The following is an 18,308-nucleotide window of genomic DNA, read 5'->3' on the forward strand; positions in this document are numbered from 1 at the left end:
AATCATCAGTTTATCTCTCTGAGTATCAACTGTGCAGCTTTTACTGAACACAACAGTCAGACGATGAAACTGGTCCCCTGAACGTCTCATCACTGCTGCTGCTAACTGCTGTTTACTGACCAGAGCTGCTGCTGTGTTGAAAATGACTGACGCTGATTCATGAACCATTATCTTCTTTATGTCACAGCAGTCATCTGAGCCTATAATTCAGCCCCACCATATTGTGGTGTACAGATAACACTGAACAGCTGACTCCATTGAATGTGTCTCCTCTTTATGAGCAGCACTGCTGTTTTCTTTGCATCCAGATGACTTCAGTGTGATCTGGTGACGTTTGGAGACGTCATGTATGTCCACAGTAGAGACGGCTGCTTTAATATGAACATGTGAGGACGTTTCTGAATGGGATTCTTACTGGAGCTTTAATGTGGCCACGTTTAGAGATCAGATCTCACCATCAGCTCTCAGCAGAAGTTTATTATTATAAAACAAGTTTGTTCTTGTGTCGACGCTCTCACTGCAGCTGGAGGTAAATATAAAAACTGAAGCAAAGAGCTGTAATAAATCTGCTGTCAGGACTTCTTTGGGTTAAAACAGCACACGTGTACGCACACAGATCACTGGATCTCTCCAGAGACCAACTAGACTCTCCTCACTTTGAGCTCTCACAGATACTGATACATACGGGACTAAGCAGCTCTTATAGAAACAGTAGAAGGACCTTTTTCATGTTTAGTTACATGTCAGGAGTAAAAACTGTGGCCGCTGATATTATTCACACACAAACGCAACTTTTCTAAATGTGCAAATATTCCAGATGAGCTGAATTCTTCACCGTTTGTCCTCACTTCATCTTATCATTTTAAAGATATTGTGACAATTTCATGTTATTTCCTGTATTTAACCAGTGATGGAACGTAACTAAGTACATTTACTACAATACAGTATGTATTGTACAGTATAGTACAGTACAGTAAGTTACAATATAAGGTACTCATACTTTACCTGAGTATTGACATGTTCTGTGACTTTACTCCCACTTCACTACATTCTGTAGGCAGATATTGTATTTTTTCCTCCATTACATTTATCTGATAATTTTAGTTAATAGTTACTTTACAGATTACACTACATCAGAGCCAAAGGAGGACATTTTTAAACTAATTTATTTTATAACCACTCAGATTAAACAAACGATGATTCTGATGATTAAAATAAATAGGCTGACCCCTCGTATACAGTACAGACACACATGTAGATATACTGTGTGTATCGTTTACTTTTACTTTTGATAATGAAGCACATTTAATGGCAGAAAATTACTTTGAGTAATTAAGTACATTTAATATCAGACTCTTACTGAAGTACTGTTGGTATGATCGACTCTCACTGTGACCACAGTTACACTTTAACATAACGTGTTTACTTTGAATCAAGTGTGACTTTCCAACAGTGCGTCTGCTCTGGACCATGGACCATGACACACTGACACACACACACACACACACACACACACTCTCTCTCTCTCTCTCTCTCTCTCTATGTGTCTCCCTCTGTGGATGAGAGTGTCGGTAGGGGTCGCTACTGTCCGTGTAAAGCAGCAGATGGAGCAGTGACAGAGTCTCCAGCTCTTGTGTTCATCAGCACCGTTCACACCGGGATTTCTTCCTCCGCTCGGCTTCATTTGCAGCTTTCTCTTCTGGAAATTAGCCGCTGGAGACGGAGCTCGGTCGGGAAGAGCGCGGAGCTTTTGCAGCTGATTAAAGGACACCATGCTTTCCTTCTGGATACACACCGTGTGGATCCCCGGCGTCGCTCTCCTCTTTGGATTTCAAGGCAAGGGATCGTTTCATTCTTTTCATTTCATGTGCTGACGTTTTCCACTAGGAAAGCCCGGAGCTGAGAGGGAAATGACAGCTACCGTGGAGCTTTATTGTGCTTCTGTCCGTCCGCTGCTGACTCGAGTTGTGAAGGTATGTGAAGTGACTTCCCTTCCTGAAAACAGCTGACGGGACAGAGAGAGCTCCTCATGGAGAAGCTGCCGACTGTTAGCGTGGAGCTGTGTTTGCTCTCAGTCAACTTAGTGAGATCAGTGTGCATGTACAGTAGCAGTGTGAGACACAGAGGAGAGAAGAGAAGAGCCGCAGAGGCTGATGGTCCAGCTCCCAGCTTCAGTAGAGTCTCCTCTCAGCTGAGGAGGAGAGCAGTGACCAACATGTGGAGGCTGTTCATCTCTCAGCTCCACTCTGACACTTGTTTCAGCATGCTGGCCTCTCTCACCCAGTGTGTGTGTGTGTGTTTGTGTGTGTGTGTGCAGCTCAGTGCCACATGTGACAGGACAACAGCCAGTTAGTTTGTGTAAACTGTCTAATAAGTGAAGTGATGTCTCCATTTTGGCTCTAAGCTTGAAATCCCTTCATATCTTCACACACATCTCTGACTCTGATCCATCTACGATGCACACATCATGGATCAGTCTGTTTTATTGGATTCTCTCTGGCGCTGCTTTTCTGCTGGCAAGGAGTCTTACTAGTGTAGAGAGAGTGTGTGTGTGTGTGTGTGTGTGTGTGTGTGTGTGATACACGTGGATGAAGGCAGAAAGCAGAGACAGTGTGTGGTGTGAAACAGCAGTGAGAGCAGCTGTAGTGAGCAGGAGAGATGGTGGCAGCAGGAGGGGTGGATGATGGAGGAGAAGAAAGATGTAGTTTTCACGTCTTCTCTCTCGTCTGCTTTTGTAATTAAATGTCAGCAGTAAGTGATGATGCTCTCCACACTGTAATGCTGCGTTCAGGACGAGTCGCGACTCGGAAATGTGCGTCCTCCTCCTGGGAAAAGTGCAGTGGAGCGCCACTCGAAGGAGGAATTCCTCCTGGTGAACTCTGGGTACATTTATCTCCCCTGACTTCACGAGGGAGCAGTTGTCTGACGTCACACAACAATGGCAGCACCCATGGGAGGGTGGTAGGTTGTAGACTACAGTATTTGTAAAAGGGTCGTGAATGAAATGTTTAGATATGTTTCTATGGAGCCAGAACGGTGACTTTAAAATTTGTCTGCGAGGTAGTTGGACTCTGAGTTGCCCAGAGACGGCTGGCACACGGGCCCTAAAATGGTGAATTATGGCTGGACCGTCCAGCCCCGCCTTCCCGCAGGCTGCTGTCATTACCTTCTCAAATGATATGCAAACCACGCTCTACTTGCCCCTCCCCTCAGGCCCCTCCCTCTCGACGCCAAAACAGTGACAGAAAGTTGAAACTGAAAATCAGTGACACTGAAAAAAAACTGACATTGTAAAAAAATCTGTCACTGAAAAAAAGTGACATGAAGAAAAAAATCTGAAGATTGTCATTGAAAAATACAAAAAAATTCCAATAAAATAAAATGATAAGATTTTTGGATTTGAATTATTTGAATTACTTTCTTTTTTCAGTGCCAATACTTGTTTCAATGCCAATACAACTGTTTTCAATACAAATGTTTCAATGACAATGTTTCTTTTTTCAGTACTGGTTTTGTTTTCAATGCCAATTTTTTTTTTGGATGCCAAATTTTAAAGTCACCGTTCTGGCTCCATATGTTTCCAAGTATTAAAGTGCTGTAAGATAAAACACATCATGGGGTGTGTAACCTCATGTGTCCTCTGGCTCATTTATAATGCACTGAGGCTGCACTGCTGAGGCTGCAGGTGTGTGTCCACTTGACAAAGAGAAATCATTTTATCACAGTCATTAACAAAATCATTTCTCTGATTCACTTTTGTCGTCTCGCTCCTGGAACTCTTTGAGTTTTGAAGTTTCCACCGGGAAATTCCAGCCTGCGACTCTATGAGGTGTTCAGGGACAGAGCTGTGGTCGTACTGTGCAGCTTCCAGACGGACAGTGGACTCGTTACAGGAGACGTTCGAGGTGTTTCAGTTGATATCGACCTCTTTTGCCATGAAAACACGTCATTGTTGGAACTTGCTTGAAGTCAAAATGATGTCAGCCACTTTTATCTCAAAGATGAACTGTGAACTTTTAGAGAATCTGATCATCTTCTGTTCTATTGTTCTCCAGAACGTCCTCCTCCATCTCCTCTCAGGAAACACACTAAACAACATCTCTGATTCACTCTACAGACGCAGGCACACTGAACTGTGGGGAACTTTTGTTACCATGGAGGAATTACAATCTCACGCAATTCATAGGTTTTGGAGAGAAACAGTTACAGAAAGACGATAAACAGTGTAAAGTGTAACGATGTGGTCATGAAGTACTGAAAAAACAAAATGAGTGAACCAAAGATGTCAGAACAGAACAGATGTGTACAGAGAATAATAAGAAGAGTAAGAAGATGATTATTGAGGGAGAATGTCGACTCCTAACTGATCCAACAGCCACATGAACAGGTGAAACTAATGACGTGTTAACGAGCCTCCTGACAGTGTCCACTAGTGACTGCAGACAGAGCAGAGAGAGCCTGTCAGAGAGGCTCTGTGTTAGAGTTTACATTCACACACTTAAAGCTCAACAAACACGCTGAAGGTATGTCAGACCTCGTTAAAACATTTGAAGAACCTTTTCTGAAAAATGTCTATGTCTGTCTGCATTTACAGTGTTGTGTGATTAGATAGTTCTGACCAACAGGCCTTCTTCACTGTCGACACTTTGGCACTTAACATAAAAGATAAAACATATGGCTGAGTGATACTGTTGAAAAACTAGCATTGCAATATTTTCTGTGATGTTATATTTATAAGTTGAATAGCTCAGTAGAGTTGATGCATGTGATGTCACTGTAGTCTGAAGTCACATAGTTAGAAGCACTGAGTGGCAGAGAAGTCGTCGGCGACAGCTTTGCTAAATAAACGTCTGTAACGTCATATTAGCCGACGTGCTGAGTTCTATGCATTGTGTTGCTGCACTGGTTTGATGTTCGGCTGTGTTAGCGGTTATAAGCTATCAACGTGTTTGTTTTCGATCACGAGCCCAGTCGGCCCGTTTTGACAGAGATGCAGCTGGTAGCATGTTACAGCCAGCTGTTACTGTCTCTGAGTCAGGTTCTGTTACTGCTGAGGTTCTCACGTTTACTCACCGTTTGTTCCACAGAGTTATTTTTGTAACAACAAACTGAAGCTCTTCAAGCTAATGTTGTTTAGCAGCTGATACGTTTGACAGCAGCAGAGCAGCTCATCACATCAACACACACACACACACACACACACACACACACACACACACACACACACACACACACACACACACACACACACACACACACACAGCAGCTCATCACATCAACACACGCACGCACACACACACACACACACACACACACACACACACACACACACACACACACACACTGCAGGGTCAGATGACTCTTACCTGAAAGACAGAAAAAGAGGAGAGCAGACTGTGAATGTTTCACTCTGGGGTTTCATGTGTTCAGATGTTTCCCACGATGATCCACCTCATGTTATCTGTTTGTCAGCTGCACAACTTTCAATGTCGGCACTTTACATCCAGCTGAACTGTGACTTCAAGGCTCCTCCAGGAAGAACAGACAGAGCTAACAGTTTTACAATCTGTTCATCTGGATGAAACGTCATTTAACACACGCTGCTGTGTATTTTTGACTCAGTGTGAATTGACTCAAACTGAACAACACAGCAATCTTTAGTGCTGCACAGACACTGAGAGATGTGTGTCCTCTCAGAGGAGTCTTTGTGAAAAGTGATGTGAACACCACAAGAGATGAAGAGGAGACTCAGATGTTTCTCAACAGATGAGACCATTAAGGCAAAAAAACAGCCAAGTGTTCCTCTCCCCCGCTGGATTCATGGCTGCATTTCTCTTGATAACAACTTCTCACTGTCGACTCGTTCAGTGTCTCCTTATCAAGTCCTTTATGTGGCAGGAGATGTGCAGAGAGGACGGGAGGAAGAGGAATGATGGAAAATAAGATGCAGTTTGACCAAAATTCATCATCTGTCTTCATCTCATCATGTCAGATCACACACTTAAACTAAAGCTGAACTAGCTCCTGATAAAGAACTGAATCAGTGACACTGTCTTTAACTGATAGTGACGCTGTCCCCTCACTACAGGTGCTGATGTGACTCATCAGGTGTTGCTTCTGAGTAAAAAAACATCCCACTAAATCCAGAAAGCGAGGAATAATCCATAAACACATCAGAGCTGTGGCTACATCTTCCTGTGGAGGATATAAAAGACTACAAACATGACTAACAGCGACTCCACACAGCGATCAGCTGCCTCCTGTGCTGACTGGAACTTCCACCTGTCAGGAATCAGTTTCAACTTTTCACCTCTACAAAAGCTCCTCTACAGGTAGAGAGAGGATCAAGATGGGCCGACATGAAGCTGATTTACAACCTGACTGGAAATGAACAAAATGAGATAAATGCAATCATCTCCAGCCGCGGTAATTATTATTAAAGACTCAGATTCATTTATAAATACTGTCAATAGCAGCTAAGCAGCTATACCGTGTGCAGGCGTCATGCTAATGCACACTGATAATCATGATCAACACATCCAAATTACAAACCATGAACCGAAGGCAGTAATTATTCAAAAGAGCTGATACAAACTCTGATTAAATGGTTGGAAAATGTGTGGATTTTAAAGGAAGAAGGGAACACGGTCTGAAAGTGTGACACTACACAGCTGCACAGGTGGATGAAGAAGAGGTCAGGAAATCCTCCCTGAGGCTGTGTGGCTACACAGGCTTGTTGATGCCTTCAGGCTCTTCTGCTGCACTTCAGCTGCTGCTTTTTAGACGGAAACTAGAGAAGATACTACAGAAGGTCTGCCTGCTGTCAAACTCTGTCCATCCCTCCTCAATCCCGTTATTTCATACCTCTGCTACAACAACATGTGGGATGTTAAACCTTCCAACCAACCAGTCCAGAAGACAAGAAGCCCTGCAGACTCTCAAACACATCGTCCCCCCCTCTCTCTGCGGGTGGAGACAGCATCACATGTTGCTGTTCAACACAGCTGTGTCGATCTGATGTAAAGATGTTTAAAGTCAGAGCTTCACAGTCGGCTTCAAACCAAACGAATCACTGAATAAAGCTGATGTTGTGTTCAGAGGCCGTGATGAAGATCAGCTGCTCACCAAACCCACACACAGCTTAGAGCGAATTAGTCATGGAGAGTTAGTGAACTGACAGCAAGTAAAAACTGCTCAAACTTAACATGATGTACTGACCCTGGTACACATCATGTGTTGACTTTATGTGGTGCAGGGAGCAGAGAATAACAGGTCAGGAGAGGTTAAACAGGTTCAGACTGGAACTGACAAGACACACAATCAAAGCAGGCTGAGCACAGAACCATCTTTAGCTCTACTGACAAGCTGCATTGTGGGACAGCATGATGATATGAGGGGTGGGGTGCTCCATGAAGCACAAATACAACAGGTTCAATCAGCTGATCATTAGAGACGTGTCTGTGTTTGTCATCAGTGTCTCCACCTCAGCTGCTGGCTGCCATCAACACAACTCAACACAACACGACACGACACAACACAACACGACACAACACGACACTTTCAGTGGTTTTTAAAGACACAAATAATGTGTGTGTTCCTTTAAATTAAGAGCTATAAAGGAAAGTCACTCCACACAAATGTGTGTGTGACATTCAATAGCAAAGTGTAAAGTGATAGTAAAAGGATCAAACACAGGCCTCCACACACACTTTGACTCCCACACACAGATTGTAACAAAGCTCTCTTTGTCCTCTGCCTTCAGTCAGAGATCCCGTTGAGATCCGACTGTAAACACACTGAACGAGTGAACACAACGTTCCTCTCATCAGACCATGTCCACACTACAGTGGATACAGACTACACATCTGAAGAGACACAAGATTAAACATGAAAATGTATGAACATGCTGTGATTCTGTTCTCTCTCTCTCTCCACTGACAGACATTGTGACTCGACCATGTTTTCCTTCCTCCCCTCCATCCACAAAGTTCTCTATCAGCTGTCTCTGGTACTTCTGTTGATATATTGATTCATAGTCGACTAATACGTGTGTGTGTGTGTGTGTGTGTGTGTGTGTGTGTGTGTGTGTGTGTGTGTGTGTGTGTGTGTGTGTGTGTGTGTGTGTGTGTGTGTGTTCCAGTTGTCCACTAACTCTGGACTGACTCTGGTCCTGGAGATCCACACTGAGCTGTCTGTCCAGCTGGCAGCTTTAAGAGGCAAAAAGCAGGAAATACGTCAGACTGGTTTGATCAGTGCAGTGAGTGCAGGCTGTCTGACTGAACTGAATCATGTCACTGATCTATGTTGATTCCTCCTTCATCAGCTACTGGACTTCATTCAATGAACAGACCTCCAGTTATTATAGTGCCACATTTTCAATAACAGATCAACAGACTGCAGATATAGTGTTGTCTTCAGTCCTCTGTCTCTCCTGTGAACATCTGAATCCACTGATCAGACAAAACAAGACAGATTCACTGAAATGTGACTCCAGCAGCATGACGCAGTATCAGAGGAGTTTTCTCCAACAGGATTACCTGTTTGAATGAAGGATTCATAGAAACCACATGTGTGGATGTATTGAATGGGGGAACACTAAAGCCAAGCACAAAGCTTAAATCCTGTAATCCTATAATACACTCACCTCTGATTGTATTGACTCTTAAATACAGAAACAAACATCCAGTCATTCATTTGCTCAGTGTTACAGAAAGAAACACTTTCAGCACTGTGCTGTTTGCTGACAAAGACGCTCTGATGATGTGACATCCATAAATCAAATGTGTTTTTCTCTTTATGGGCTCTTTAGCAATCAATGTACAGGCAGCAGGAACTTGTTAGAAGCACCTGACAATCACAGCTGAAGGGAGGACGCCTCTCCTTCTGTTGTCGGCCTCACTGTCACGTACAGTGTCAGGATTCATTAACTGCACCGCAGTCTGTAAACACCCTCTGTTATTATGGGATGCTTCACCGTAATCAGTTTCTGTTTCATTAGAGGAAACAAACACTTTACTTCTGAAGGTGTTAAAGGCCATTTTACCAAAAATGTGTTGAGTATCAATTTAATCAGAGCCAGTTGTTGGTGGTTGAATGGGTTGGAAGTTAATTTATTTCTCATGCTCCTCTTTGATTTACAACATCAGAGGAGCATCAAGACGAGTCCAGATGAGTTCTGATGAGCAGCACCAGGATCAATACAGGTAGCAGTCAAATCCTGAGTCCATCCCTCTGTAGCACAATACAGCTGTTCAACTGACCTGAGTATAAAACTACATGTATTCACGCTCAGCTGTTCAGTACTGCTCCTCTGTTATCAGATTACAGCAGCTAGTCAAGTGTTAGCGGGTCGACTGTGTGGTGACATCGTTCAACCCGAGTCAGGTGACGTTATGTGTCTGGAAACATGCTGACTCAGGCTAAAAGAGACTGTGAGCATCCTCCAGCTGCAGACACAGCATCATCCACATCCACACAAGTTTTCCATCACAGTGGACATGTGAGCACACGGCCACAAAGAACACAGCTCTGATGTTCTTCAACCTGTGGCTTGAGAAATCCTTTAAACTAACAGACCTTCAACAGCACGAGCCTTTCAGCTGCCGTCTCTTCTTCTGAAAGAGCTCCAACAGACAGCAGCCTGGACCAGACGGGATGAAGAGCACAGCTAAAACAGTGTGAGGAGTTCTTCTGTGCGCAACTACGTGTCGCTCCTTCAACCAAATCAACTAAAACATCCAGTTTCACGGAAAATGCTCCAAACCAGCAGCTCCACACAGACCTGGAGGCTTTCAGAGCAGACACATAATTACATCCATCAGAGAGTAAATGTACTCTCACATCCCATCAGCGCCTCAGGACAGAGTAAAATGCCATCGTGAGAAGTTCAAACAACATGAAGCAACACAAACAGAGACCTCACCGATGAATACAACCTTGTTTCTGTAAAGAAAGAAGGAAACAAGTGGCAGACAACACCAGAGGAGCCTGAAACTTAAAGTGACAAACAGCTGATCTAAAAAGCACCAACACAGAGGAAGAGGAGCACACACTCTTCAGCTCCGATGGAGGACGGATTTATCTTCCCTGAATCGACCGTGAAGTCCTCCGCTGTCAAAGAACGGACGTCCACGTTTTGCATGTTTCTACTGTCGTGGGATTCACAACCCACCAAGACTGAATCACCAACAGACGTCAGAATCACTGAAGCACAACTCTGAAAGCACGTTATCTGTTGAAAGCTGCAGCCGAGGGAGGAAGACGAGGACGTTTGTATCCACTCTGGAATGAAAACAAAACTGATGAAAATGACTGAATACCACAAACTGAACCTGAAACTGTTCCCAGTTTACTCAGAGAAACAACATCATGGAAGAATGTGCAGGAGTCACAACAGAGCAGCAGACAACCAGCTTCTCTAAATGTCTCTTCAGACAAAGTGTTGATACATTATCTGTTTCCAAATGTCAGTAAAACTCATGAGAACCTTGTGAAGATAAGTTTCATCTGCAGTTTAAACTGAGGGAGCACTGAGTGACTTCTTCATTTATCTTTTTTATTAAAGAGAAATATTCATGCAACATCTGCAGCAGTCTCTTTTTAACAATTATCATAAAGGGGCTTTATTTGACACTCATTTGTTCAACTTACTGGAGAAAACTAATGAGAAACCAAACAGAGCAGTGAAAATAAATTATGATTCACACTTTGTCAGGTTTGTCTTGTTAGAGGGAGAGCGAGGAGGTGAACAGTGATCTACCTGTGTGATTAGAGCTGAGGCTCATTAGGAATAAGTGCTTGGTGTTAAACAAGTAGCTGAGCTGATTACCTACTTCAGTTATTAATGAAAAAGCAAAACGTCCCATCAAACACCAGCTCGGTGTTTCCTGCACAGAGACTGTACTCGGTCAGCCCGCCCCACTATATTAATGTTCACTTCCTCCATCATTTTATCCTCCGTCTCTCTCTCCCGCTCATCGGCTGCACTTTGAAAAGCCGAACAGGGTCGACGTCCGAATCGATGAAGTCTGAGCGGACGACGAGTTTAAAGACGCTCTGCAGCGAGACGGGCGTCAGCGCTTCCCTCAGAGGAAACAACGGCTCAGCCACAGATTAATGATTTCACTGTCAGTCATGTGCAGCTTTGGGAACATGACGCCAGGAGAGATTTAAACAAAGAAAATAAGAATCAGGAGAGCGGTAAAGTAAGAGGTGATGGAGGACGAGGTGAAGTAAAGAGAGTGATGTGAGTGTGGTGAGAAGTGGGAGACGAGCGGGAGGTTTACTGTACGTGTGAACTAATGACAGGAAAGTTAGCGAGCTGTGGAAAGACTTCAACACGTCACTGAGAAAGGATTCAGTGTGAGAGCTGCTGATGGGAATCTTAACTATCCAACTCTTCTGTGTTCCCTCCCTCCTTAACAGCAGATGAGCAGGAAAGACTGTTTTACACTGAGAGAGAAAAAGATTCACAGAGAGAAGTGGAGTGAGTTCAGTCAGCAGCTGGAATTCAACTCTGTTCTGGTCCTGTTGGAAGATTTCCTCCTTCAGATCAACCCTCTGTCCACTCTGACTGCTGTGTGTGTGTGTGTGTGTGTGTGTGTGTGTGTGTGTGTGTGTGTGTGTGTGTGTGTGTGTGTGTGTGTGTGTGTGTGTGTGTGTGTGTGTGTGTGTGTGTGCGCGCGCGCGCGTGTGCGTGTGTTGGGTCACAGCTGGTGACTCTCCTGAGCTGGTCACACACCACGGAGACACACAGATGGAGGTCTGAGCTTTAGAGAATCTCTCTCTCTCTCTGTGTTTTCTCTCTTTGTCTCTTTGGTTTTCCACCATCACATGAGCCTCCTGACGCAGCTCAATAAGAAAGAGGCTTTAAAATCCGATTTGGGCTCCACCGGTTGCTCTCTCATCAGACAGCGTTGGGAGGCTGCTGTACAGTGATGCTGATGCTCTTTCCTCTGTGTTTGATGGAACAAACCTGGTTGGGGGCAGAACTGCTGTGTCTTTAGTCTGAGATGAGACAGTTGTTGTTTCTTGACGTGTCGTCAGCGCTCCATCTCTCTGCCTGTTGCCGCTCCAAAGCACTGACTCTCATCTGAACAGTGAGAATTAGCGAGTCTGGCCTGGTTTAGTGGCTTCTTTCCTCTGACTGCAGGGACTGATGGACATATGGACAGAAATGTTGATGCTGTCAGTGGCTGTGAGGGAACAGCCTGTTTCTACATGTGCTCCAGTGCTGACATGCTGCTCTGTTTGTGACACAATCAGCATCTCCTCCTCTTCATCAATATACTTTATATCATATCACTGTCATCTGTTGGTGAACTGACTGCTTTTCAGCCTCTTTCTTATCAGTCTGTTATTGTGACAGTGGAGCTGTGATGTCATCACTGAGGGACTGAAGTCATGGTGATGATGTCATACTGTATGTAACCTAAGTGTGTATTTGATATCTGTGTGTGTCAGCAGTGACACTTTTATTTAACACATTCCCTGGTGCAGCCCTGCAGCGTCTCACACTGTGTTTGTGTCATGTGATGACAACTTAAACAGGAAGCAGTTGTAACTTAATGATATGAAATAAGATTAAATGTCCACTATTAGACATGACTGAGATTATAATATAATGATTATTAGTCACATCATGTCAGCTCTGTCACATTTATCCACTGCAGGGTTTCATCAAGTCCAAGAACTGGTTCCATCAGAACTTGAAACTTTTCTTCTTTAATGAGCGTTGGTGCTGCTGCAGCCATGTGAGCTGTTCTCTAATCAGATATTTGATGTTTGAACTGCTGATTTGTTCCAACACTAAAAATCTCTCCAGAAGAAAAACCTTGATGAAGATGAAAATAGATGATTCTTTGATCCCTTTTATTTTGGCAGCATCACTCACATCAGACAGGGACTGTGTTTCTGCAGAGGAGCAGAGGAACGCTCTCTCCCAGTCATTCTAGATCACATCAGTGATCTCACCTGACTTCATACGGCTTTTCAAACAGGAAATAAAGTCGATCGGAGGTCAATTAAGCTGATGGCTGCGTCCTGTGTTACACTATTAGAACGCCAGATTTCATCAACACAAACACAACATGAAGATTAAGATATACGTTTATTTAAATGTTCATCAGCACTGCCTTCTGTGTGTGTGTGTGTGTGTGTGTGTGTGTGTGCGTGTGTGTGTGTATGTACATGTGTGTGTGTGTGGGTTTGTGTGACATCTGCTCTACAGTTCAGGTGCAGCAACACCTGCAGGAGGATTTTAATGGCCTCCTGCCAGACATGCCTCGTGTGTCTGTGTATGTGTGTGTGTGTGTGTGTGTGTGTGTGTGTGTGTGTTGATAGTCCTTGTACAGATGCACAGCTCCCTTCTGTTGACACTCACAGTCCGTTCATGCCTCTCCGGATGTTTTCTACATATCCCTGCTTCATTGTGTAGTCTGAGGATCTCGGCCACGTTCGTCCCTCGCTGTGTGCATTTTGTTCACGTCATATCTCAGTGATGTGTGTGTGCTCGGTTCTGTTCTGTTCACCTGTGGTGGAGAGTTAGCAGCATCTCTTATCTGCTGCCTGGATTCATCGAGAGAGATTCTCAGAGAGCAGAGCATCATCAGTCAAAAACAACTGTGTCACCTTGTGTTGCTATAAATGCTCCAGTCTCCTCTGACACGTTTCTCTGACTGAGATTCATTTATTTTCTTCGCACAAGGTCGACATTAATTTACAACAAACAATCGAACATGTTACCGAATGACTAATTGTTGTGTCTGGATGTTGAAGACTTTAATGACCAACAGAGACGATGCATTAATTAAATATTGTTTAGAACACAAGAACTCAACAACTGCTCACCATCAGCTGAGTGACGGCCATGTTTCTGCCGTTCACTGTGACTGTGGATCATCAGTCGCTCTGCTCGGCGGGCAGTGACACGTTCAGGTGCAGCACAGTAGATTGATGGAGTCTCTTCTTAGACAGCTGTCTGTCCACAGCCTGACCGTCATCTGTCCGTCTCTGCAGCCTCCATGCTGTCGGTCCACTTTGATCCATGAGGGGATTCAGCCGTCTGATACACAGTGACTGAGTGACAGTGAGGAAATATACTGTAATAATAACATTAGCAGTCAGTCCACAGCCAGACACTCACCTGTTCACTTCTGCACTCTCAACCACGACATCCATTACATCCAGTGAGCACACACACATACACACGTATATGCAGCTTGTTTATGCACACACACACCTTTACACATTCACACCCCCACCCTGGGCTTCAGCTGTGTGAGCCACATTAACATAATAAATTGATATCACACACTTCATCCAGCCTGTACAGCCTCACAGCTCCAGAGCTCCAACCAGCTCTCCATCTTTAATGTGCCCCCTGCTATCAGCATCATTAGCATGGCTGACCACTGGAAGCACAACATGATTAGTCTCGTATTGTTTTAAACACTGAGGACGTTAATAGTTATAGACGGTGACCCTAAACACTGACAGGTAGTATTGAGAGTTGTACTCTTCCACTCATATTGTTTAAGATAATCTGCATCATGAACTATTGTCTCCATCATGTTGTGTTTGACTCTTTTGATGCATTTCTTATCCTGATTGGCCGGCTGCTGGTGTTCAATGGTAGCAGATGGTGAACACACAGTGGGTGGATGTAAAACCCTCTGGAGGTTCAGCCCAGCTCCTCCATTTACATAAAGCCACTAAACTTACACTGAAACTACTTTTTTTTTCCAAAGTAAAGACCCACCGCTGGTGTGTGACCTCATCTGTCTCATTTAAAGTCTCTGATTTGTCGTCTGATTAAAACTTCCCTCTCTTGCTGAGTGAACTACATCCCCTGCCTAGTTGGATACATGTCTGTTACCTGTTTAGTCAATGAATCCACATAACTGAGTCAAGATTTAAAGGAGTTTGTGCTATTAAAGTTTGAACACCATCATGAAGTTGGTTTGTGAATCAACAGCTTGTGTAGAAAAACACACAGTAGCAGAATGTGTATTGAAGTCGCAGCATGTACATCAGAGACCGCCTCTATCTGACACTAACAGCAGCCTCCTCTGCCTGCAGTAACACTGTTGTGTTATTACTGATTGTAGCATCACATCATTACAGCGCGTTTCTTGGTTTGGATCATAATGTAATAAAACTGAAAGCTTGTGTAGTCTGTGTTCACCCAGAACTGAATGTACCTTAAATAAATATATCATATATGTGCAGAAACATGAACAGGAAACATGACAAAATAAAATACATGATCTGTGGATCGATATGAAGGTGGATGACTTTTGTTTCTACAAAGTTGTGAGATTGAAATAGTGTTGGGACTGAAGTTTGTCTTCTGATGCAGCTGGTAGCTAAACTCTGTGTTGTCAGAGAGCTCAACACACAGAGATCCAGACATTCAGAAGATCACTTTCACTGTGAGAGGAGCCTTTTGTTAGTTTGTAAGTATTCTCACAAAGGTCGCTGATCAATATAAGAGCACATTTATGCTCCGGCGTTTTTTTTTTTCTTTTTTCAGGGTCAAAATGTACTCTGTATGTCGACTGCTCCACTGGCGGTTTTGTTGATCCTTGGATTGTATGGAGAAGAGCTGAGAGGGCCAGCAGGTCTCACGTTCTCTGTTCTTCTCTGTATTTTATTGAAGAACTGTGGACAGAAGGCACCGACTCGTTACACAAAGACACATGCTCGTGAATCACTTTGTCCTCTGTCTCTGTGGGTCATCCGCTGTCAGTCCAGCTCTGATGACCTTTCTGCTTCTATAAAATAAAACCAGTCTTTCCCTCATACAGAAAGTGTCAGTAAAGTCACCACACCAAAGTTGTGGAGCCCAGGACTGAATCACTGGACTCATCTGAGTGAGTGAGATGTGTTGTTGTGTCACCACTGTCCACAGTGTGAGTCGTGGTTAACCTCAGCAGTCAGAGTGAGGTCAGTGCAGGGTCGGATTTAAGATTAAAATGGAGTCAGCAGGGTTGAGATCAGTGTTAGACATTGATAAGTAAGCCTTTCATTATTGTATCAGTTTGTAACAAACATCTGGATTTATGGAGGTTGTTTCTTCGACTCCAAAGAACCAGATTCAGTCTAGAAAGTATTTTCCACTGTGAATGCAAACAGAGAGCAGCTCGTATTGACGTAAGTGTCTGTACTAAAGAGAATCTGAGTGAGTGATGTGTCTTATGTAACCTGGCTGGTCTGACACTTGAGTCCTGCTCATGACTGAGACCCTCCAAGCAGTCAGAGATTAATGAGCACATTAGCTGCATTTATGTTGACACTAGTTCCTCTAACCAACTCTGACATGTGATGCAGTAAAGCCTGAACTGCTCTGATTCTTCACACAAGAGGTTCACCTGCTGATAAAGACTGAAGAACAAGGAGGGAATACGATGAAACACAACAGACATCGGGGAGAGAAAAGTAGGAACGTGAGGTGGGGGAACATTGTGGTTTAGAGAACGAACAGACTGAATCAGGAAGTCTTTTGGGATGATGTGTTCAGAGTCGCTGTCCAAGGTGCTGAACATCCTCCCTGACTTCCATCCCATTTAAAAGGCTGTGAAAATAACACAAATGTAAAGTGACTGACTGTGCTCTTCTGCGTCACCTTCCTGCTTGTACCAGGTCAGAACAAAGAGAGGAGTCACAAAGCAGAACGATATGTAATGGTAAAAAACACTGTATTTATATTTAAATGAAAACACAAGTGTAATTGTAGATTATTTAGCATGACTTCACAGTCACAGATGGTGGTAGCCGATAATAATGTATCATGAAAAATAATCATGACTTTAGACAAACAAGGGAAAATAATAATGCAGCAGCGAGCACATGATCTGAGATTTGGCTCAAAGTCCTGAGATTTCCACTTCATCCCCACAAATCTCTGGAAGCAGATCTGAGGGCTCAGTGGAGCTTCACACTGTGGATGGGAGCTGATAAGAGTGTATTGATACTAATGCCTTTATTGATTCTGCTTATTGGTCTCATTCTTTATTGATCTTTTTATTGATTCTGGGACTAGTTTTGACTTTTGTTGAGCTGGCTGTAGCCTGAGAGCTAGCTGTGGTGAGGTCCGTGTCTGTCGTCTAAAATGGATGAAATGAGAGAATATTTGTGCAGCATTGGTTTTCATTGAGGCCACACTTTGGACTGTTTCCCTCTCTCCACCATGACTCCTTCTTGTCGTAAGCTTCACACTGTCCGAAAAACACCTGACTGTCAGGTCAAGGTAAAGGGAAGACTAAGGATTAGGGGAAGGTGGACCCAAATGCAGTTACACACGAGAGGCAAGGCTAGGGGAAACAAAAGGCGAGCTTTATTGTAAAGCTGAACACAAAAAAACAGGAGCAGACAAAACGGGGGCAAGAGACAAAGTAGCAACCAAAAACTGGGCAAAGTACAAACCAAATAGCAAAGTACAAATCAAAACCAAAGTTCAAATCAACAATGCAAAATGCAAAACGCAAATCCAAAACACATACCTTGGGGAACAAGGAACAGACAGGAGCAGGCACATGAACGGGAGCATGGACGAGACAGAGGCTGACAATTACAGGAAAAACTTAAAGGGACAAGGCATGAAAAATCCAAACACAAAAAACACAAGGCAAAAATCGGGAATCATGAAACTGACGGCATCATTGAAAGGAAAGGATGAGGTCGGAGGGAAATGATTCTGATGGATCTGACTGTAAGTTGTTCTCAGTGGTGTTGGGTCTCATTTACTTCCCACTGTGGTGAAAACTGTTCCAGACAGAATGTTTGTGACTCCGGGACAGTTTTCAGTCTGAGGACGTAACTGTGTGTTGAAATCAGAGACAAGTAAAGTAGCAGCAGACAGACACTGAGCGGCAGGTATTATAGGTATTAATTATAGCGCACTATATTTGGACTTGAGATGCAGTGATAGTGATACTGGTCTTGGTGTCAGACTGATTTGATAGTCTCCCTTTCTCACACAGATGGGTATCTGTCTGATGTGGAGAACTGATGCCCTCTCAAACATCTTTGTGTGATGAAGCCAACAAAGCCCCTCAGAACACTGCTGCAGTCTGCAGAAACTGTCTCTCAAGACAAAGAAAACCAAGCTGACTCTGAAATCTGACTTTAAAAGGTCTGTGGAGAGTGAAGGAGGTGGAGCTTCAGTATAATGTCGTGCGTGTGAATGCAGAGAAAGTGACTGAGGACTCTTTTCAGAAACTTGGACGGAGGAAACTGTGCTCAGTGTTTGTTTGTTTATTTGCGTCTCTCTCTTCCTCCCTGCGGTGATAGATGGATGCATCGATGCT

General features: G+C 43.8%; 1 protein-coding gene across 1 annotated transcript in view; it reads left to right on the forward strand.

The window, feature by feature from the left end:
• The first annotated feature begins 1,598 nt into the window (after positions 1–1,598).
• lsamp (limbic system associated membrane protein) overlaps positions 1,599–18,308 on the forward strand; it is a 470,076-nt gene continuing 453,366 nt past the window's right edge. Inside the window, exon 1 of the mRNA XM_030395195.1 lies at positions 1,599–1,836. Coding sequence (XP_030251055.1) covers positions 1,773–1,836 — 64 coding nt within the window. The 5' untranslated portion in view covers positions 1,599–1,772. The remainder of the gene's footprint in view (positions 1,837–18,308) is intronic.

This window comes from Sparus aurata, chromosome 2 (genome assembly GCF_900880675.1).
Source record: "Sparus aurata chromosome 2, fSpaAur1.1, whole genome shotgun sequence".
In the NCBI taxonomy this organism is placed as follows: Eukaryota; Metazoa; Chordata; class Actinopteri; order Spariformes; family Sparidae; genus Sparus; species Sparus aurata.